A 22,569-nucleotide genomic window follows, 5' to 3' on the forward strand; every position below is an offset into this window, starting at 1 on the left:
CTTCACTGTGGAGTATAGATGTAACATCCAGGAGCAGCAATAAGTCAGGGAGGGAGGAACTCAAAAAAAATTACAATTTTTAGAGAACAGTACAGAGTAAATTGTTGAAGCTGCAGGCGAGTTAGTTCTTGGGTCCTCATGGACTTCATCATAGGGTCCAGTGGCTAATGATCTTAGGGTCTAGTGGAGAGTGATCTTAGGGTCTAGCGGCTAGTGAAATAATATATTAGTTTTAATTTTCAAAACTCCCTCTATTCAGGGGAGGTCTCATTAAATTGAAATATAACAAATGTAACTGTCTCTTGAAAAAGGGAAAGTGACAGAAAGCAGGAAACTACAAGTTACTTGCTTAATATCTGTTTGAGGGAAAATGTCAAAAGCTATTACTAAATAAGTTATAGCAGGGTATTGAGATAATTTTGATGTAATAAGGCAGAGACAACATGGTTTTGTGAAAGGGAAATCTTGTTTAAACAATCAGTGTGCTTTGAGGAAGTAACATGTGCTGTGGATAAAGGGGAGCCAGTAAATGCACTACACTTCACTTTCTGGAGGGCACCTGATCAGGTGCCACATCAGAAGTTATTGAGGAAAATAAAAGCTGATGGTGTACAGGGTAACATATTGGCATGAATAAAAGTTTGACTGGTTAACAGGAAGCAGAGAGTAGGAATAAATGGGTCTTTCCCATAAGTAGTATATCACAGGGAACAGTGTTAGGATCCCAATTTTTATAATTTATAGAAATTACTTAAGAGAAAGGGCTGAAGATATGGTATTTAAATTGCCTGATGACAGAAAGATGGGTAGGAACGAGGTAAGTTCTGACGAGGCCACAAAGAGGTTAAATCAGATATATTGGTCATCCAAGTGACAAATGTCTAGTACTGTGGGCAAATGTAATTGTCCATTTTGACAGGAAGAACAAAAAGAAGCATATTATTTAAATGATGACAGAGTGCAGACCTCGGAGATTTAGGGGATACATCCTTGTACACGAATCATAAAAGGTCAGTGTGCAGGTATAGGAAGTAATTAAGAAAGCTAATAGAACGTTATCATTTATCACGAAAGGAGTTAAATAAAAAGGTACAGAGATTATGCTTCAGTTACACAGAGCACAGGTGACACCATGTCTGAAATACTGTGTGCAGTATTGGTCTCTTTCTTTCACCAAGGATGTGTTGAAAATATGGTGGAATAATTTCAGAGAAAGTTTAACTAATATCTGGGTTATCTTATGATAGACAGGCTTGGCCTGTAACTGCTAGCAGAGTATCAGGCAACTCAATTGAAAAATATAGATCCGGAGGGGTTTTAATAGGTTGGATCCTCTGAAAGAAAGACCAAAAACTAGGGGTCACCTATTGCAATCAGAGATGATGGGAAATTTTGTCTCCAAGGGTGGTGAGTCTTTGGAGCTGTTTTTCTGAAAGGCATTGGTGGGTGGCATGGTGGCACAGTGGTTAGCACTGTTGTCTCACAGTGCCAGAGACCTGGGTTCAATTCCCGCCTCAGGCGACTGACTGTGTGGAGTTTGCACGTTCTCCCCGTGTCTGCGTGGGTTTCCTCCGGGTGCTCTGGTTTCCTCCCACAGTCCAAAAATGTGCAGGTCAGGTGAATTGGCCATGCTAAGTTGCCCGTAGTGTTAGGTAAGGGGTAAATGTAGGGGTATGGGTGGGTTGCGCTTCGGCGGGGCAGTGTGGACTTGTTGGGCCGAAGTGTCTGTTTCCACACTGTAAGTAATCTAATCTAATCAGAGTCCTTGAATGTTTTTAAGACATGGAAGATAGGTTCTTGTCAAGCAAGGAGCTGGAAAATTATCGGGGTGGGGCAGCAGGTGGAGTTGAGGTTGCAATCAGATCAGCCATGATCTTATTAAAAGATGGAGCAGATTCAAGGAGCTGAATGGTCTGCACATTGTTTGTATGTTCATATTTGTTATTAAACTGAATCAGTGAAAAGTGCTTCTGAAATAACTCCACAGAGGTCAGTAGCCCGTCACCAAGTCACCCTTTATTTCCACATGGGGAGTCCTTGACACTGATCCAACGCCCTCAGAGCCAGCTCTCAGATATAACAGGATGTGTGACACTCCTGTTTTTATCTCTCATCCAGGGCTCCCTGATTGGGGCTGTTAGTCTGGTCCAATCAGGGAACTTATATTGTCTGACTTCCACCTAGCTGATCTCACCACAATCACAACAGTTTCCATCAGTCAAACTCAGTTCTTCATGTCATTGATCACATCGATAACCCTGGCATTAATTTGCAAACAAGAGAACAACCCTTTACAGTGTAACAAAAACATAAATTGCCAGAGAAACTCAGCAGATCTGGGAAGGTCTGTGGAGAGAAAGCAGAGTTAGTGTTTCGGATCCAGTGACCTTTCTTCAGAACTTTGCAGCATTACATATGTTTTGGTGGGAAGAGTCACATCCCTTTCATACAGATTGAAGACATAATCATATACAAACACCAACCTCATATCAGAAAGGTCACATTTGTTTCCAGCAATTGCCACCACAATATTTTCAGGCCCATGCTCCTTCAATTCCTTTACCCACTTCTTCAAAGTGTAGAAGGATTCCTTAGGGGAAAAACACAGTGAACAGGGTCATAGCTCCAATAAAAACAGACATCCTTTTCTTGCAGCCCAAAGATTTGGCTTCATGAATGTTGTTTACTCTCTATCACCATGTACTGCTTCCTAGTGAGACAATGCTACTGATTACTCCCAGCAACGAATGCTCATTCTGTGACCGCTCTTCCTTCAGATTCAGGTAAACAACAAGACCTGCATCTGGACTTTCTGAAAGTGATGTTTATCTCTCTCTCACTCTCTCTCTCTCCCCCTCCCAACCCCAGCCCCCACACTCAGACTTCCCTTGACGTTCGTATTGATTCTTTCAGTCAGGAAAACTCTGTCCTTGGTGGTACTTTACAGTTAGCTAACAAAGGTTTCCATGCATCAGAGTGAATCAGCTCTTTCACAAGTGGCTTTTACTCTGAGCCAGAGCGAGCTTCTGATCTGCAGCGGACACATTCCAAGACAGCGACAGATAGACAGACTACTTCGTGGTGGCCCAGGCACTGGATGAGATCTGACGATATGTTTGGGTGCCTGGAGCTGTGCTTCATGACCATCTCAACCTCAGGAATGTCACATGTGAACATTTAAGCAAAAAATATTTGCCCTGACCCATGGTAAGTGCAGACAGAAATGGAAACTGAAAAGCCTGCTGTTAGACATTTTTCATTCAGTTTGTTCCTGTAAACGCTGTCACAGGGTGCTGAGTAATAGATTTGCATCAAAATTGTGTTTTACTACCAGTTTACTTGAACCAAACTCATACAACTTCTTTTATTCTTTGTTCATGAGATGAGAGTGATGCTGGTTTGACAAGTACTGATTACCTATCCGTAATTGCAAGAACTACATAGAAACATAGAAAATAAGAACAGGAGTAGGCCATTCAGCCCTTCAAAGTTTGCTCTGCCATTCAATATGATCACGCCTGATCATTCAACTCAATGCCCTGTTCCTGCTTTCTCCCCACACCTTTTGATCCTTTCAGCCCTAAGAACTATAATTAAGTAACTCCTTCTTGAATGTTTACATTTCAGAACACAAGGAGAAAGTGAGGACTGCAGATGCTGGAGACCAGAGTTGAAAAGGTGGTGCTGGAAAAGCGCAGCAGGCCAGGCAGCATCCGAGGAGCAGCATCCTGCTCCTCGGATGCTGCCTGGCCTGCTGCGCTTTTCCAGCACCACGCTTTTCAGTTCAGAACAGAAACCCTCTTTTCAGCCTCGAAATCTCTACATTTTCCCTTTTCACCTTGTGCTCAATGCCAATTGTTGCTCTTCCTCACTGGATATGAGAACTGCTCGTAGAAATAGAGTTTCCTACAACTCGGAAACAGAGCAGAGGATATGCAGCTCGCAGTGTTTCTCACAATGTTCTGAAAGAGCCTCAAGCCGTTTGACAGGAGATCTACAGCAATGGAAGATATTGTTGAGGTAATCACATCAGTCGACTGCCTATCATCTGCAAAGGGCCATAGGACCATTCGAGACAGGTAACTGGTCATGTATAGCTGAAGGAATACTTCACTGACTAGGCATGTGGGCAAAGTAAAGATGTAGGCCACCAGGAACTGGTTGAAGCCACACTATTATCATTTGCTCCATGCTTGAGCCATTTCTTTTCAGTGATGCAACTATATTTTTCCTGTAATTCCATCCCTGTCAGACCTATATTATCCAATTCACAATGGAAAACGCAACAAATAATTGACAAGTATAGAAAATATAACCAAACAGCAGATAATCAGCTTCAACAGCACCTTCCAAATCCAGTGAGCTCTACTACCAAGGGTAGCAGATGTGTGTAAACAGCACGGAAACAAACCTTTCTTGACCACACTGACCAGGTTTCCCAAATTAAACTAGAACCATTTGCCTGTACCTGCCCATCTCTCTCTAAACCTTTCAAATCATCCAGTTGCTTCTTAAATGCTGTAACTGTACCAGCCTCTACCACTTCCTCTGGCAGCTCATTCCATACACACACCACCCTCTGTGTGAAAAAGTTGTCCCTCAGGTCCCTTTTAAATCTTTCTCCTCTCACCGTACAAATATGTCCCCGAGGTTTGAACACCTCCATCGTACGGAAAAGATCTTTGCTCTTCACCTTACATCTATGCCCTTCACAATTTTATAAACCTCCACATGGTTGCCCACCCCATAACCTCCTATGCTCCAATGAAAAAAGTCTCAGCCTCCCCTCATAACTAAAACCCTCCAGTCCCAGTAACATCCTTCTGAGACATGTCCAGGAGAAATAGAGTTAGCCTTCCAGGCCCGGGTTCTGAGGACTGCTCTTGACCTGAAATGTTTAATTTTTTTTTCTGTTTACACAGATGCTGCTCGACCTGCTGAAAATTTATGGCATTTTCTGTTTTTTTTTCATTTCTTTTTTGTTAAGGAAACCTTACAGGGGGATTTGAAAACCAATTTTTTTTTTCTGACAAGCTGCTAATTTCACAAACATGGCTAATGACATTTAGCATTTAATTCAATAATTAATTAAATTTAAACTCCGCAGGTGCTATGGTGGGATTTGAACTCTTGTCTCTGGAAGCTTGTTTTAAGGGCAGCAATGTGGAACAGTGATTCGCACAGCTGTCTCTCAGCGCAAGGAAACCAGGTTCAATTCCAGCCTTGAGTGACTGTCTGTGTGGGTTGCTTCTAGGTGGTCTGGTTTTCTCCCACAGTCAGATTAGATGGATTGGCCGGTGAAGAAGCACTGCATCAACGAATGTCGCTCACGCTGTTGTAGGCACAATACAAGATAGCACTGACTGACATCTCCTGAACTTAGGCAACTGCAGCCTGGATAAACTAGATCCAGCAAAACCAAATCTCCTCAGGCTTTTCTGGTCTAACTAACTAAGCTGTATAGTCAGACCTCAGTGCATAATGGGCAGCACTGCACATAGTTACTACCATCTGCTTCACTCTGAAAACCAACTTTTAAAAATTCAACTCATCCACGCCACTTAGTACAATGGGAATATAGGTTGTTCTGCTATAACGTATATATTGTTAATGCAAATTCGCTGTAACATGATTGATGAATTGGAGACACTAATTCTAAAGTGCGAACTTTTAAAACATATGTTGGCTGTAATGCGATTACATCACCAACGATTTAAGCGCTGTTCCTGTAGCGTGGTTTTTCTATAATGCAAAGTTACACAAGAATGCAACCATCACATTGTAGAATAACTACCTGAACTTAAAGCTATTCTCCCCACTTATAGAGCTGCACCAAGACTATTATTGGCACAAACTGCACACAAGAGTTTGATGAGAAAATGCAGGCTACAGAAACCAACATCAGAATGTGTAAGATGTACAACGCAGCCCTAACAGAAAAACACGAACCAAAATGCACAGGGCAATACTCCAACCAATTCCTACAATGACAGTGGTTTAAATTTTCACTCCAACATTGGCAGTCAGGGTTGACAGTTGGAGAAAAATCAAGTGGGGAGCCATTCCAATGAAATGCTCAGCCCAACAGTATTTGCTGCACTAAATGTGATCAGATACATGAAGTGTGTTTCATGATGTTTAATTCCACTTTATTATTTCAATTCAGTGGAAATTCAGAGAATACAAGTCATATTGCAAGGTATTAGGAACTGGACGATGCTGACAACTTCAACATTCATAGAATCCCTACAGTGTGGGAACAGGTCCTTCAGCCCAAAAATTCCTCACTGACTCTCTGAAGACTGCCCCACCCAAACTCATTCCCTACCCTATTACTCTACATTTATCCCTGACCAATGCACCTAATCAGCACATGCCTGAACATTATGGGCAATTTAGTATGGCTAATTCACCTAATCTGCACATCTTTGGACACAGAGAGAATGTGCAAACTCCACAGAGACAGTCATCCAAGGCTGGAATTGAACCAAGGTCCTCACAGCACTGCAAGGCAGCAGTGCTAACCACTGAGCCACCATGCCACCCATTATGATTGGTTGCAACAGTGTATGGTTACACTTTAAAGAGATCAACCTATAACTGCATAGAATCACTCTCAGTTTCAAATTTCTTCAAGTTTTCCAAATAATGTTAAAAAATACTATGCTCTTACATATACCCATTTGCCTACTGCAGAAGATGCACATCTCAGTAAGATCTCACAATGTTACTGGTCATGAATCCATTTAAACCCTCCCTTTTGTATAAAGTTGTTTACTTCAAAGATATTCCCAGCAACCAACTTTGGGGATACTTCTTTCCTTAGGTCTTTTGAAGAACTTACCTCATTCAATATTCACTCTATATCATGTTTATCACACTCTGCCCATGTTTAATACACTCGCTACTGAAGAGATATGTTAATTATTCACAGTCAATGCTATCCCACTCATTTGTTTTGGCATCTTGGTGTTTTCCTGTTTATCTCAGAAAGGCATTTGCTCCCTGAGCAGTCGTAGTTATTCGGATCAGTTAAATTATTAACCCTTCCAACTCTCCAACATGTTAAACAGAAAACAACACTGTTGGACAGAAGCTCTCTCTTTAACGGTACATTTTCATTGGATTAAATAAAAACAATGTTAATAAGCTAATGGGGAACTTCACAGAAGTCTGCTTGTGCACAATGGATGCCAGTAAATTACCAGTGAAGAATAAGTCCCATGATATCTTCACAACCTCAAACAGCACAAGTGTCTTTTAAAGAATCACTGCTTTTATTTCAAATCATGTGATGTTTCTGTTAGTTTGAAAGATAGCAACCGTATTACTTTTCCAATACTAATCAAGTCATCATAATGTTAATGGACTGCTCCGTCAATAGGAAAAGATAACCGATAGTGATTTAACCTGAGAATCACCATGCCTTTGGAGAGGGGAAAGGTTGACAAGGAGAATTACTTGTTTTCTTCATATGCAGAAACCAAACTGCATTTGTGACTATATATATACACGCACATATATATTAGATTTTTAGTGAATAGAGTATATTTTTGAAATTAAAAAAAGGGAGGGTCCTTCATAATGAACCACTGTCTGAGGTCTTTCTGCTGAAGTTAAATGAAGGCCTATTCAGTTATCAGACACTCCCAATCCCTCAAATATATGTAAATATAATTCTGCACAAGTAAGAAATGCCTTTGGTTTGTTTGTTGGACAGAGTCAAACTCCAATGTTTGTTTGTTCCTTTATAAGCTTCTCTACAGTCACTAGATCAGTTCAGTTCTATAGAATAGCAGACAGAGGAGCAAACAAATATTGGAGTTTGACTCTGTCCAACAAACAAACCAAAGGCATTTCTTACGTGTGCAGAATTATATTTACATATATTTGAGGCATTGGGAGTGTCTGATAACTGAATAGACCTTCATTTAACTTCAGCAGAAAGACTACAGACAGTGGTTCATTATGAAGGACTCTCCCCTTTTTTATTTCAAAAATATACTTTATTCGTAAAATATCTTTCTATACATACATAGTCACTAAAGCAGTTCAGTTCTCTGTGTATATAAAGATATTTTTATGCGTAAAGTATTCCATGGTGACCATAGTCAGTGTAGGAATTAAACCCAACCTATTGGCATCACTCTGTATTACAAACCAGCTATCCATCCCACTGAACTAACCAATCCTCTCTTCCTGATGCTTACATATGCAATATGAATTACGTCAGTACAGACTAGGGATCAAACTCACAAACCTCTGCTCTCTCTCTCTCTTTCTCTGGTTGATCTCTGCACTGAACTGTGCACTTCGTGTTCTGGGAGCTTTGGGATTACTCAACACATTTTAGTAGACACATCAGCATTCTATGAAAACTTCTGTCTCTTCTATTCCATTAAGCAGATACCAGAGACAGCAGTTAGCCTGAAATACCATACAAGTAGCCACAGAACAATCAATGCAAAGTGATTAATACTGACTGCATTTCACTGGAAGTACACAACATTACAAGAGAATCCCATTCCACTTGCTTACATTTGCTAATGACTCATATTCAGTAACATGATAATTCTAAGAAGGTCCCTTATGATTTTTTAAAAATTATCTGCTGTGAATTGATTTGGCATCAATCATAGTTCCAAACCAACAGGAGCATCTGACTGGTATCTGGGACTGCCAGAGATCAAAACATGCTGTAACAAAGTAAAACTTATTGAAAAAAATTCCTATTGGAGTTCTTCATTATCCTGACACCATTCTAAAACCAAAGCGAAAATACTATGAGGAAATTTGCCCCTTCACACAGCAGCATTAATGTCAAGACACATTTTCACAACCTTCCATGGCGATTAAAGAAGTTATGTGTCAGACCAACTTGTTTTATTTTGGTTTCATTTATCAGTTTTATTAATACTGTTTTTGTTCAATGCATTTGGGATAGATAGGTTGGTGATTAGAATTCAAGTTTGTTTTCCCTCACACTGGTTCTCTCACTAGCTGCCCCAAAGCAGATATGTCCTTCAGAACTCATCTCAGTCAGTGCTTCCACTCAGTCACACTTGCTGCCTCACACTAAAGTTTCCTGTTCTCCCCTCATTCAGTTCTTGCAGTAGCATTTAACATAGCGGACTACAAGTTCTTCAGTTGAGTGGGCATTGGTGTTAGCCTGCATTTGACACGATACCATAAAACATCATGGGGCCTGGGATCAATGCTAAGCATCTCCAGTGCTCTGATGGATCTTTCCCGTTGTTGGGGCAGGACATTCACAGGCATGGTGATGGAGGATCATGGGCATGGTCTCTAATTGTCTGAATTTGATAAGTACATCCAGGAAGGTCTTTGAAACAATGTGCAGATAGTCCAACTGGGGAAGGGGCCATACTGTTACTTGTGTTGGGGAAAGACCTGGCTAGATGATCAAAGTGCAGTAGAGAATTGAGGGAGTTAATGAGTACATTACATGTGTATTTACTAAAGTGAAGGACATGGATGATGGTAAGATTAGGAAGGGATATATTGATATTTTGGGGCATGTCGACATTAAGGAGGAAGAGGTATTGGGTGTCTTGAAAAGATTAGGGTAGATGGGTTCCCAGGGATCTATCCATGATACTGAGGGAGACAAGGGTGGAGGTTGCTGCGCCCTTTATAGAGATCTTAGTATCCTCTTTAGCCACAGGTGAGGTCCCAGAAGACTGGAGAATAGCCAATGTTGTTCCTTTGTTTAAGGAGGGGCAGATGAATAATTTAGGAAATCATAAGTAGGGAAATTATTGGAGAAAATTCTTAGAAACAGGATTTACTCACACTTGGAGAAAAATTGCCTTATTAAGGATAGTCAATATGGCTTTATGTGGGGGAGGTCTTGTCTCGCAAATTTCATAGAATCCACACAGTGTAGAAACAGGTCATTCTGCCCAACAGGTCCACACACGACTCGCCGAAGAGCATCCCACTCAAACTCACCCCCCTACCCTATTCCTGTAATCCTGCATGTCCCATTGCTAATCCGCGTAACCTACACATTCCTGAACATTATGGGCAATTTAGCATGGCCAGTCCACTTAACCTGCACATCTTTGGACTGTGGGAAGAAACCCACACAGACATGGGGAGAATGTGCAAACTCCACACAGGCAGTCACCTAAGGGTGGAATTGAACCCGGGTCCCTGGCACTGTGAGCCACCGTGATTGAGTTTTTTGAGGAAGTAATGAAGATTATTGATGACGGTAGGGCAACGGATGTTATTTATATGGGTTGTACTAAAGCATTCAACAAGATCCCTCATGGTAGGCTGGTCCAGAAGATTAAGTCACAGGAATCTACATTGAGTTGGCAAGTTGGATACAAACTTGGCTTGGTCATAGAAGACAGAGTTACGGAGGGGTGTTTTTCAACCTGAGGTCTGTGATCAGCAGTGCTCTGCAACAATCAGTGCTGGGGACCCCTGTGATTTGTAATATTTAGAATTTATTTGGATTATAATGTAAGTCATTGGATTTGTAATCTTGCAAACAAAATGCAGATTGGTCGAACTGTGAATAGTGAGCATGGTTACCAAAAGATACAGCAGGATATAGGTCAGCTGGCAGATGGAGTTTAATCTGGACAACTGTGAGGTGATGCATTTTGGGAAGTCAAATGAAGAGCAAAGTATAGAGTAAATGGCAGGATCCTTAAGAACATTAATATACAGAATGATCTTGGGAGTCCAAGTCAATAGATCTCTGAAAGTGGCAACACAAGTGGAGAAGGTTGTAAAGAAGGTGTACAGATTGCCTTCAGAACTTGGGGCACTCAGTATGGAAGTTGGCAAGTCATGCTGCATCAGACTTTGTCCAGGCCGGAGTTAGAACAGAGGTGCAGTTCTGGTCCCAACACTACAGGAAGGACTTGGAGAGTTTTGAGAGGGCGCAGGACCAGGAAGTTGTCTAGATTGAAGTGTATTAGCTAGAGAGAGAGGTTGGACAAACTTTGATTGTTTTCATATGGGTGTCAGAGGCTGAGGAGTAATTTGTAAATAAAGTTATGAGATGCATGGATAGGATGTAGAGTTAGAGTCTTTCTCCCAGAGTGGAAATGTCAAATACTAGGGGGCACAAGTTTAGGATGAGAGGGGGAAGGCTTAAAGGAAAGTTGTTCTATGCAGAGGGTGGTCAGTACCTGGAACACACTGCCAGGAGAGGTGGTAGAGGCAAATACAATAGCAATGTTAATGAGGCATTCAGACAGACATGCTAACAAGTAGAGAGAGAGAGAGAGAGAGAGAGAGAGAAACAGAGAGAGACAGAGACAGATAGAGAGAGAGCGAAAGAGAAAGACAGAGACAGAGAGAGACCATGTGCAGGCAGATGGGATTAGTTTAGAATGGGCTAATGGTCAGCACAGACATGATGGGCCGAAGAGCCTGATCCTGTGCTGCGTTGTTCTACATTCTCTGAAAATCCACAGAACTCAGAAAGAGCTGAATTGCTCCTCACTAAACCTTCAGGCGTTGATGGCTGTTCATGCTGTACCTAGTAATAAGCCTTGTCAAATAGGCAGCAGACGGGGTTATAAAAAGATGTCTGCAATTGTTCTCTTGCAAAAAAGCCAAAATGTGGTCCTTAAGCAACTGAATGAATGCAAGACCTGAGCAGCTCAGAGTTGACATTCTTCCAGCTCAAGTAATCAGCATGAAGAAAAGACCAGCCAGGTTTAGCCAGTTGGCCAACACATGGCCTGGGATAACCTGCAGGTATTTTCCAATTTATCCTTTAGAATCATGGAATCCCTACAGTGCAGATAGAGGCCATTCAGCCTATCGAGTCTGCATTGACCCTCTGAAGAGCATCCACCTAGACTCTGCATTTCCCAAGGCTAATCTCCCTATTCTGTACATCCCTGTACACTAAAAACAATTTAGCATGGCCAATCCACCTAACCTACACATTTTTGGACTGAGAGAGAAAACCCACACAGACACGAGGAGAACATGCAAACTCCACACAAACTCCAGCCAAGGCTGGAATCAAAGCCAGGTGCCTGTACTGTGGGGGTAGCAGTGCTAATCACTGAGCCACCATGCTACCCATTTAGTTGAGCACAAGTTATGCTAAACCTAATTGTGCAGATGCTTTTCGATGCAGCTACAAGAAAATGAGTGAAGATTTAAACTCCAGCTGAACACTGTCTCCCACAGTAATTCTGACGAGTAACTCAGTTAGATTTAATTCTCTCATGAAAACACAGTGAAATGTGCTCTGCTGTTCCAGATGAAATTCCAATCATTTCTTATCCCAAAACTGGTTGACAAGGAATTTGAACTAAAGAACTGGACATTATAGCAGTTTACCTCATTTGTGATATCGTAAACTATAACAGCTGCAGCAGACCCACGATAATACATTGGAGCCAGTGAGTGAAACTGTGAGGAACAAAAGACAAAACAAATTAGACAAACTGTGGGACGTCTACATTTTCAAAATGAATATATGGTTACATTATAATGGATAGCCTTCTGGCCAGCTTGATTCTATGCAGAAAATTTAGTTCATTAAAAATAATATTCTGAAGTTTAAAAATCAGAAACCAGAGAAAATAGGAGCAAGGTTAGGCCATTTAGCCCATTGAGCCTACCCTGGCATTCAAAACCATTGTGGTTGATCCATTATATCAACGCAAGACTCGTACTCTTTTTGTATAACCCTTGATGCCCTTACGTTATGTTTCTTTCTTAAATATATCCCCTGATTTGCCCTCCATTGTGTTAGGTAGTAGAGAATTCCACTGGACCCCTCACCCTCCGAGTTAAGAAATTTCTCCTTGCACCTCAGACAGAAATGGTTACCCTATATTTTTATGGCATCCTCCCCTGGTTTAGACTCCTTAGCCATGTGAAACATTATTCTGCATTTACTCTGTCGAGCCCTGTCAGAATTTCAATGAGATCACCTCGCGTTCTTCCAAACACTAGTGAATACAGGCCCAGTCAACCTAACCTAACCACTCTTGAAACCCATCCCTCCCAAAGCAACAAGGATGGAACCCCCCTAGTCCTCACCTTCCACCCCACCAAACTCCACATACATTGCGTCATCCTCTACCACCTCCAAATAGACCCCACCACCAAAGATATATTTCCCCCCCCACTCCTAACAGCGTTCCAGAAAGACCATTCCCTCCGTGGCTCTCTCGTCAGGTCCACACCCACCACCAGCCCACACTCCACTCCTGGCACCTTTCCCTGCCACCACAGGAAGGGCAAAACCTGAGCCCCCACCTCACCCTTCAGCTCTGTCCAAGGCCCCTAGGCATCCTTCCATATCCATCAGAAATTTATCTGTACTTCTACCAATGTCATCTACTGTATCCACTGCACCCGGTGTGGTCACCTCTACATTGGGGAGACAGGACACCTTCTTGCAGATCTCTGGAACATCCGCACCCACCAACCCCACTGCCCCATGGCTGAACACTCCAACTCTCCCTCCCACTCCATCAAAGGCATACAGGTCCTGGGCCTCCTCCACCACCAAACCGTTACCACCTGACACCTGGAGGAAGAACGCCTCATATTCCGCCTTGGGACTCTACAATCTCAAAAGGATAAATGTGGATTTCAACAGCTTCCCCTTTTCCCCTCCCCCCATATTATCCCAATCCCAAGTCTCCAACTCGGCACCGCCCTCCAGACCTGTCCATCACTCCCCCCTCTGACCTATTACCTTCTTCCCCACCTTCATCCATCTATCGCTTTCTCAGCTACCCACCCCACCCCCCTCCCCTTTATCTCACAACCCCGGCCCACAAAACTCATTCCTGATGAAGGGTTTATGCCTGAAACGTCGATTCTCCTGCTCCTCAGATGCTGCCTGACCTGCTGTGCTTTCCCAGCGACACACTCTCGACTCTGATCTCCAGCATCTACAGTCCTCACTTTCTCCCTGTCAACCTAACCTGTCCTCCTACTACCAAACCTGTCATCCCAGGAATAAATCTGCTGCATTCCTTCCAGGGCATTCCTTCTTTTCCGAGGTAAGGAGACCGAAATTGCACACAATATTCCAGGTGTGGTCTCACCAAGGCCCCTGTGCTGCAGTAAAACATACTTGCTCCTATAATCAAATCCTTTTGCAAGGAAGGGCAACATACCATTTGGTTCTTAAGTGCTTGCCGCACCTGGGCACTGGTTTTTAGTAAACAGATCTTTAAATCGTTTGGTTCTTTACTAATTTCAAGTAAGACTTGTAATTATCTCATGGCACCCATGACCACCAAACAGTGCTCTGTGACCAATGAAGTGCTTTTTGACACAGAGTCACTAGTGTGATGGAGGAAACACAGCAGCCAATTTGTACACAGCAAACAGTCGCCAACAATACTGTGATAATCCTGTTAATTAAGGTCAAACATTGACAGAATGCCAGGGATAATGTCCCTGCTTGGAGTACAGCAGGATCTTCCTCATTCACCTGAGAGGTCAGGCAGGCTTCTGTCTACTCATCTCAAGTGTGCTCCAAGTCCAGGAGTGTGACTCGAAGCCTGTCACTTGAAGGCAAGCAAACTACCAATAGCTTCCAAAAGTGGACCACCTCTGCCAATGTCGATTGTTATTCCCCTCAGCCCACAGCACTGAGACTCTGACGTCCAGGATATAGCATGTTCGCTCCATTTAGATTTATTGGATGTCAGTAACTACAGAGCTATCCGACAGATTAAGGGAAGGCCCCGGGCCTGGCCATGGAGTGAAAAGCCCGCAGAATAAGGGAATCAGAATCCAGCCCTCTGAATCCAGCATGGGAAATGGTATTATAAATTCACCAGTTAAAAGCAATCACTGTTACTAGCTTTGCTATTCGAGGGGCCTTCTAGGTTCCTGGTTGAAAAACTGCTGAACTGACAATAAGACAGCATTGCATGTCTTAACTTGCCACATCATTCAGCAAGTCATTTCACAAGGTAAAACTCTTCCAAATGGCCGAAATCTTAGAACAGCAGCTCCAGCCATATGGCATCCCAGACAGTCAATGACAGCACAAAAAAATAGCAATTTATCTGTGATGCATATTGCACAGTTGAGACAGATCTTTCCATTTGGTGCATTGAACATTTCAATCCAGTTTTTATCCTTTGTGCCTTCAGCCCTATGGCTCTCTCATTTAGAAGTCAATCCACAATTCAAACTGCTTTAGGGGCTCGTTTTGGCAAAGATCCGAGTGGTTTCTAACATCTGAAACATCTACCATGTCATAAAGCCCTTCAATTCTGACAGACATGACTTTCTATTAATTCTAATAAAAAAAGAACTCATAGAAAACATAATGACCACCAGATGCATATGTATGCTTTGCTGTCACACAAAACTGAACTTAAAAGTGAATGTACAGCAAAACTATTCTAATTAATAGTAGTTTATTAGCAGACGCATGAGCTCTGGTTTCCATTACATGAACTCTCAACCTGATAGCTCAGAGGCTGACATTACTCTAAGATTGTACATGTGTCTTCAATCCCACATCGTATGATTCCAATCACAAGCATAAGCTTGCAGTTTTAAGTATCATGATCAATCAAAGTAAGATATTCAGAGGTTAAAAAAAAGACATAAATCTAGAGATTAATGGTACATATTATTCCTTCTGTTATTTTCTCTGTAAGTGTTATGTTGATTAAATATTGATCATTATCATTTATCTTGTGTTTTAATGAACCTGGATGGGAATTTAACTACATTATTCATACCTACATGTACCCACTTTGGCTTGTTTTCCTGTTTTCCATCTCTTAGAAGGATAGAAGACACGGTGGACATTTTTCATGTCACTCAGTGAAAACTGTAGTGATTGTAATGAGGTCAGCTAGATGGACCTCATAGAATATAAGTTCCCTGATTGGGGCTGTTTGTCTGGTCCAATCAGGGAGCCCTGGCTGACAGATAAGGGCAGGAGTGTCAGAGGTTCTATTCACTCTAGAAACCAGCACTGACCTAGCTGGATCAGTGTCAAGGGTGGATTTGATGGCAAGATAGTGGGCTCTGTGGAGTTATTTCAAATAATAGTTCCAGATTAAATAATTTCCGACATTGCATAAGTAAAGGTAAATGGTATAACAATAGGAGACAATGCATTTGGAATCTTCTTTTTGCCATAACCATAATACAAAAAAGTTTGAATAACAATCTGGACTGCTCAGGCATGTAATGAGACATCTTTAGGAGAGGTGGGACTTGAACCCAGAACTATTAGCCCAGAGGTAGGGACAACTCTGACTTTGAACCCCACCACTATAACTAAATTTTCAAGCAGTCAGACCCTTATGGAGCCAGCATAGGTCTCAGCTAATTTGCCAAACAGACCCCTATGTTCTTTTGAATCTAGTTCCATTCAGGCACTTGACATTGGGCATTTCACTAGGATCGAGCTCCCTTGAGGGAGGAAGTTTTTCCTCCTCCACTGAGACTGTCACCAATCAGAGGCCAGCAGCTCTTCTGTACTCACCAGGAGGGCAGTGACTGATGCTGATCTCTTGAGATCTCAGATCAAATGAAGGCTTGGGGAAGGATGTGTGATCCCCCGGAGAACTCAAATGCATCTGGACAGTTTCAATTTACCTTTCTGAGCAAATTCCCACTATTAATCACTGTAAAGTCTTATTTAACTTTAACATATTATTACGCTATACAATATGAAATTATTACCACCTTTTGATCTGACCTTTATAGAAAAAGTGATAAGCTTCCCTGTGTTTCATGACTTCTGAGATACCAGGAACCATGTCTCCTCGTAAAATAGACCCAACTTCATGTAAATAGTGAGATTTCTAAAATGCCCACCTTACAACAGTGTAGGCAGGAAATCAAGTCTTAGAGATGTATAGCACGGAAACAAACCTTTCTATCCAATTCAGCCATGTTAACCAGACACCCCAAATTAATCTAACCCCATTTGCTAGCATTTGTCTCATATCCCTCAAAACCCTTCCTATTCATCCAGATGCCTTTTCAATGTTGTACCAGGCTCCCTCACTTCCTCTGGCAGCTCATTCTATACACACACCACACTATGAAAGAGTTGCCTCTTAGGTCGCCTTTAAATCTTTTCCCTCTCATCTTAATCCTTCGCTGTCTAGTTTTGGACTTGCCTATCCTGGGAAAAAAGACCTTGGCTATTCACTCTATCCAAGCCCCTCATGCTTTTATAAACCTCTATAAGGTCACCCCTCAGCCTTTGATGCTCCAGGAAAAATGGCCCCAGCCTGTTCAGCCTCTCCCTGTAGCGCAAATCCTCCAATTCTGGCAACATCCTTGTAAATCTTTTCTGAACCCTTTTTAAGTTTCACAACACCTTTCTTCTAGAAGGGAGACCAGAATTGCACACAGTATTCCAAAAGTGGCCTAACCAATGTTCTATATAGCCGCCACCCTGGGGGACATTAAAAATCCCACTCAATGGGAAAAGGTATGTGGGACTCCTAGAATCATACAGTCCCCTTTTTAACTCCTACCCGCCTCTGATCCGAATCAGGCAGAGGCAGGAATACTCAGTCCTATGTCTATAGAGCCCAGTATGTAATGAACTGCTGTATTAATCTGTACTGCTGCCTACAAAAATTTGTGCAGAAAGCATCCCTGGACTGTTCACTTCTTGCAAGTTGTTGTTGTTGGCAGCAGCAGGAGCAGTTAGTGTAGATTAAAAGGGAAGGCGCAGGACATAAAGGATCTGGACAAAGAATTCTTCACCTTCTGAACAACCACAAGCACCATGACCCCTCAAACAAAACAGCCAAAGGTTAACAGTTTACTGAAACTGGATTCTACACTGTTCTGTAAGGGGCTTTTGTTTTTAAACATGGGAAATTAAACATACAGCCTGTTCTTGGTTTAAGCACAGATGGTGAAAATTCCAGAATGTTAAATATTTTCATTCCTTCCTTCCCATATCCTGGGCCTGCAAATGTGCACAGTCACACAGACGGAAAAATATCAAGATGGCTCATGGAGTGGTTTTGAAGGTTGTGGGTTGTCCAATCTTTTAAACTCTTTTAACCCTTTGCTTTTATAGATTTCTTCTTCATTCCACAGCAAGTGTTAGTGAGGAGAGTAAACCAGTTAAACTTAGAAATGACTGGTACTGTCTGGAGTAATCCTAGTTCAGAGCAGGAGTCACTTACAGGTCTTACACTGATTCTTCCTTTTATGGGAAACGGAAAAATCACTCCCTGTAGCTTTTAGCTCCTCAGGCAGCAAGCACTGAGCAATGACTCACTTCCCTTTTGAGAAATCCACATTTATTTTTGTTACTAGTTATGAAACCGAGAGGCCAGAGTATTTTATCAAGGTTGATGACTCGGCCTCTTTTCCTGCTTTTTTTCTGATGCTCGGCCAAATTTGGAAGATTCCTAAACTCAAAAAACAAAAATATTGGTGAACACTGGGGTTCTGAGCAAGCAGAAAACAACAGAAAATGCTGAAAATACTCAATGGGTCTAGCAGCATCTGTCAAGACAGAAGTATAGCTCATGGGTTGAATTTTCTTCAGATGCACTTACTCCTATTGCACCAGGAATGCGAGTGAGAGATGAACCTACTCTGACTCTGTCGTTTTGACCGGATGTAAACAATCATCGGTCCATTAAAGGCCTCTAGGGTTTCCAGTTCAACCAGAACATCGACTCAGCAGCGCCACCACTCATGGTGACCATTGCTGAGGCTACAGCTTGCGTGACAGTCAGAGTGATCCAGCACTGAAGAGGCCCTTCGGCCCACCATTTCTGCACCAACCTACCTTCACTAGTCCCACTGTCCGGTAGTTGGCCCGTGACCTTGAATTATCCAAGTAATGTTTGAGAGCTCATGAGGTTTCCTGCCTCATCTACCCACCCAGTCAGACCCCACCACCATCTGGGTGAAATTTTGTTTCCTCAAAGCCCTTCGAAATTTCCTGCCCCTCACTTTAAAAATTATGCCTCATTGGTCTAGATTCCTTTGAAGAGCTAGTGCATTCATTTTGAGCAGCTGAGGCCAGGCGAGACCTGGCATCGAGATGTGGGGAGGGGATTCGATGTGGGATATGATATGTCAGTGATGGGTAAGGCATGGAGGGAGCCATTGTGATTTTGGTGAAGCGCCCTTCCACTGAGAGATCACGAGGGTTTTTTTGAATGATCACATCAAGAGAGGCTGTGTCATTCTGATCTTGGTAAAATGCTTGGATGAATTAGCCTCCTGATGGACAGCTGCTACAGCAGCTGGGAGACAACGGGCAGTCTTCCTGGTACCTTCCATTGCCATGGTCCAGCCTTGCTGCCATTCTGCCCATCACCAATGGGCTGGGGAAACACAGCCCAGCATTTCCGATCGACCTAGAAGTTCTGATTAAGCGTGATTGACCTGTAATGTTAAATCTGCAAATTTCAATTTCCATTTACAAAGCAATTTACTAAGGACAAACTTGGAGACTTGACTGTATAGATGCAGATGACTCCCCTTGTGGGAAAGTTCAAGACGAGAAGGCATAATCTCAGAATAAGGGGTCACATCTTTAACATGGAGTTAAGCGGCAATTTCTTTTCTCAGAGAGTACTGAATCCATGGAATTCTTTGCTGCAAAAGTCTGTGGAGGTTGGGTCACTAAAACTAGACAGGTAGATTTTTAATCAGTAAGGGAATCAATAGCTGTGGAGAAAGTGAGTTTTGATTGTTGAGTCAGCAATGATCTCATTGAATGCCACAGCAGACTTGATGGGCACAATGGCCTACTTCTGTTCCGAGGATTTATGGTCTTATGGTCAAAATGCCACGGTCATATCCAACAGGTGCAATGCTTCATTGGGGATTATTGAAATGTTCTCCTGTCCAGCTTTTCAAGTTTCACGCTCCATAAACTTCATCCAAAATAGTTCTGCTGGCTTGCACAAAGTCTCATTTATCTTTTACCCAATGCTTGCTGACCCACATTGGTTCCTAGCATTGCCTCAATCTTCAAATTCTTATCCTTGCATTGAAATCCCTCTACAACCATGATCCAGCCTATTCTTGTATCTTTCTCCATTCCTAAAACCCACCCCCACCCCCACCCTGAAAATCTCAGCACTCCTTTGATTCTAGCTTCTTTGACCCTCAATGACTGGTTGTGCCTTAGTTAACTATCCCCAAGCTGGACACCTTTTATATACTCATAAAAAATGTTTCTTAGGTCCAGCTATTGGATGACTGCTCTAATATCTCTAATGCAGCCTGGACCCTTTGCCCTTTCATCGTTAAGGGGTTTGTAATTTTGCAAAAAGGTGGAAAAAGACAATTTTAGAAATGCAGCACATAGGGCGTGTGTGCTGTCAATGTTGTTTAGCAATTTGCCACTTGTTTATCCAGAGTACTGTCTGGCTGAGTCATTGTAGATCACAAAGCACTGATTGGCACAGTGAGTTAGCGCTGAGTTGGCTGCGCTTTTTCTGTTCAGGAGCTTTGGACATCAAGGGCTGGGCAAGGCTTTATTGCCTGTCGGTAATTGCCCTTTGACAAGAGGATGGTCAGCTGTCTTCTTGAACATCTGCAGCCCTGGGGGTGTTGGGATAGCTACAGTGCCTTTAGGAAGGGAATTCCGGATCTGATCTAGTGAAGGGTCACTGATATATTGCCAAGTCAGGATGGTGAGTGGCTTGGCGGGAACTTTGAGATGTGCTGTTCCGATGTATCTGAAGCACTTGTCTTTCCAAATGGTGGAGGCTGCCGTTTGGAAGATTTGAAATTTTATCTTAATACTAAATCAAAATTTTCTTTCACCTCATGGAAAGGTAATGAAATTAGATTAGATTAGATTAGATTAGATTACTTACAGTGTGGAAACAGGCCCTTCGGCCCAACAAGTCCACACAAGTCCACACAAATCCCACAAGTTTCAAACAAAGCCAAAACTGATTTTAGGGAGTATAAACTATAACATGAAACAGATCATACTTTGGGGGAATTAGCTCTTTGTCCTAACCAGTATGACCTATTCTGTAACAGTTGGAGATATTTCTTTCTGAGTGTTTGTTTCAGTTCTACTGCCATGGCAAAATTGATTTGCCACTTCCTCAATCTACACATTGCCATCAACGTTGAAGCTTTTGGTCCTTAGCAAACAAATCAAGTGCACAGCATAGAGTTGAGTACACTAGGTTAAAAAGTTAAATCCGTGAATTTCAGTCTGTCTTGAGCACTCTAGTCAGGCTGCCTCATTTAGGATTTCAAATCAAGCTGCCAGTGTCTCTCAAAAGAGCCCTAACTACAAATTGAGATTTACTTAAAAATGATAAGTATAAGCAAGTTAATCCAAGACAATGGACTGCCTAGACAAGGTTTGCAGATGTGTTACAGGATAAAGTTCAGAGTTTCAGATATTCCTGATCTCGATGACAATAGTGGAAAACAAAGTTGGAAGAGTGGTCAGTTCACTTACAGCATAGAGAATGTGAACTTCTAAAATGGAAATGGAATCATTGCATTCCCTTAAGTTCCTTTCTCCAATGTTTTTTAAAGACAAATATTCAAAAGTTGTTGATGAATTGAATCACGCAACAATGGAATGTGGATATTTATCTTTATATTTTTCCACACAATGAACTTCCCATCTGAAAGTGGGCCATTCAAAGAAATATTCACAAAGGGGGTTTTCTGTTCTTCCCTTCTATCTGACTGTACTACCTCCCACCATTGCCCCATTGTCAAATCCCACAGCTCCATCCCAACTTCAGGATAAGTCAAGATGGACGTTACCTCAGCAAACTACTGGATGTCAGTTAACAAGTGGCTTCTGTCTGAGTCACAAAAAAAATAAGTATGCAGCTTTGGAAACTGTTGGGGGGGACAGCCTTGCAGGTGTAAGCTGCAGTGAAGGGGTCTGTGGCTCTGAGATTCAGAAGGGAAAGGGGGAGAAGAGGAGACCGCTAGTTATAGGGGACTCTCTAGTTAGAGGGACGGACAGGCGGTTCTGTGGACATGGGCGAGACTCTCGGATGGTTTGTTGCCTCCCAGGTGCTAGGGTCCGAGACGTCTCGGACCGTGTCTTCAGAATCCTTAAGGGGGAGGGTGTGCAGCCAGAAGTCATGGTACACATTGGCACCAACGACATAGGTAGGAAGAGGGGTGGGGAGGTCATTCAAGAGCTCAAGGAGTTAGGCTGGAAGCTAAAAGCTAGGACAGACAGAGTCGTCATCTCTGGGTTGTTGCCGGTGCCACGTGACAGAGAGGCAAAGAATAGGGAGAGAGTGCAGTTGAACACGTGGCTGCAAGGATGGTGTAGGAGGGAGGGCTTCAGATATTTGGACAATTGGACTGCATTCTGGGGAAGGTGGGACCTGTATAAACAGGACAGGTTGCACCTGAACCAGAAGGGCACCAATATCCTGGGGGGTAGGTTTGATAGCACTCTTCGGGGGGGTTTAAACTAATTTGGCAGGGGGATGGGATCCGGACTTGTAGTCCAGCAAGTAAGCTAGCTGTGTGTCAGGATGTCCAAGACTATAGGGAGGCTGTGGAGAAGGTAGCACTGACAGGGACTACTTGCGGACACAGAGATGGGCTCAAGTGCGTATACTTCAA

At 42.6% G+C, this 22,569-nt stretch overlaps 1 protein-coding gene across 2 annotated transcripts in view; it reads right to left on the minus strand.

Moving 5' to 3' along the window:
* rab31 (RAB31, member RAS oncogene family) overlaps positions 1-22,569 on the minus strand; it is an 84,031-nt gene that overhangs the window by 37,752 nt on the left and 23,710 nt on the right. The window contains exons 4-5 of one of the 2 annotated variants that reach the window (XM_072569848.1): positions 12,343-12,414; positions 2,484-2,590 (exon numbers count right to left, since the gene is read on the minus strand). In XM_072569848.1, the coding sequence (XP_072425949.1) occupies positions 2,484-2,590; positions 12,343-12,414 (179 nt within the window). The remainder of the gene's footprint in view (positions 1-2,483; positions 2,591-12,342; positions 12,415-22,569) is intronic. The other variant, XM_072569849.1, reaches the window with a different exon arrangement.

Source organism: Chiloscyllium punctatum, chromosome 5 (assembly GCF_047496795.1).
Source record: "Chiloscyllium punctatum isolate Juve2018m chromosome 5, sChiPun1.3, whole genome shotgun sequence".
NCBI lineage: Eukaryota > Metazoa > Chordata > Chondrichthyes > Orectolobiformes > Hemiscylliidae > Chiloscyllium > Chiloscyllium punctatum.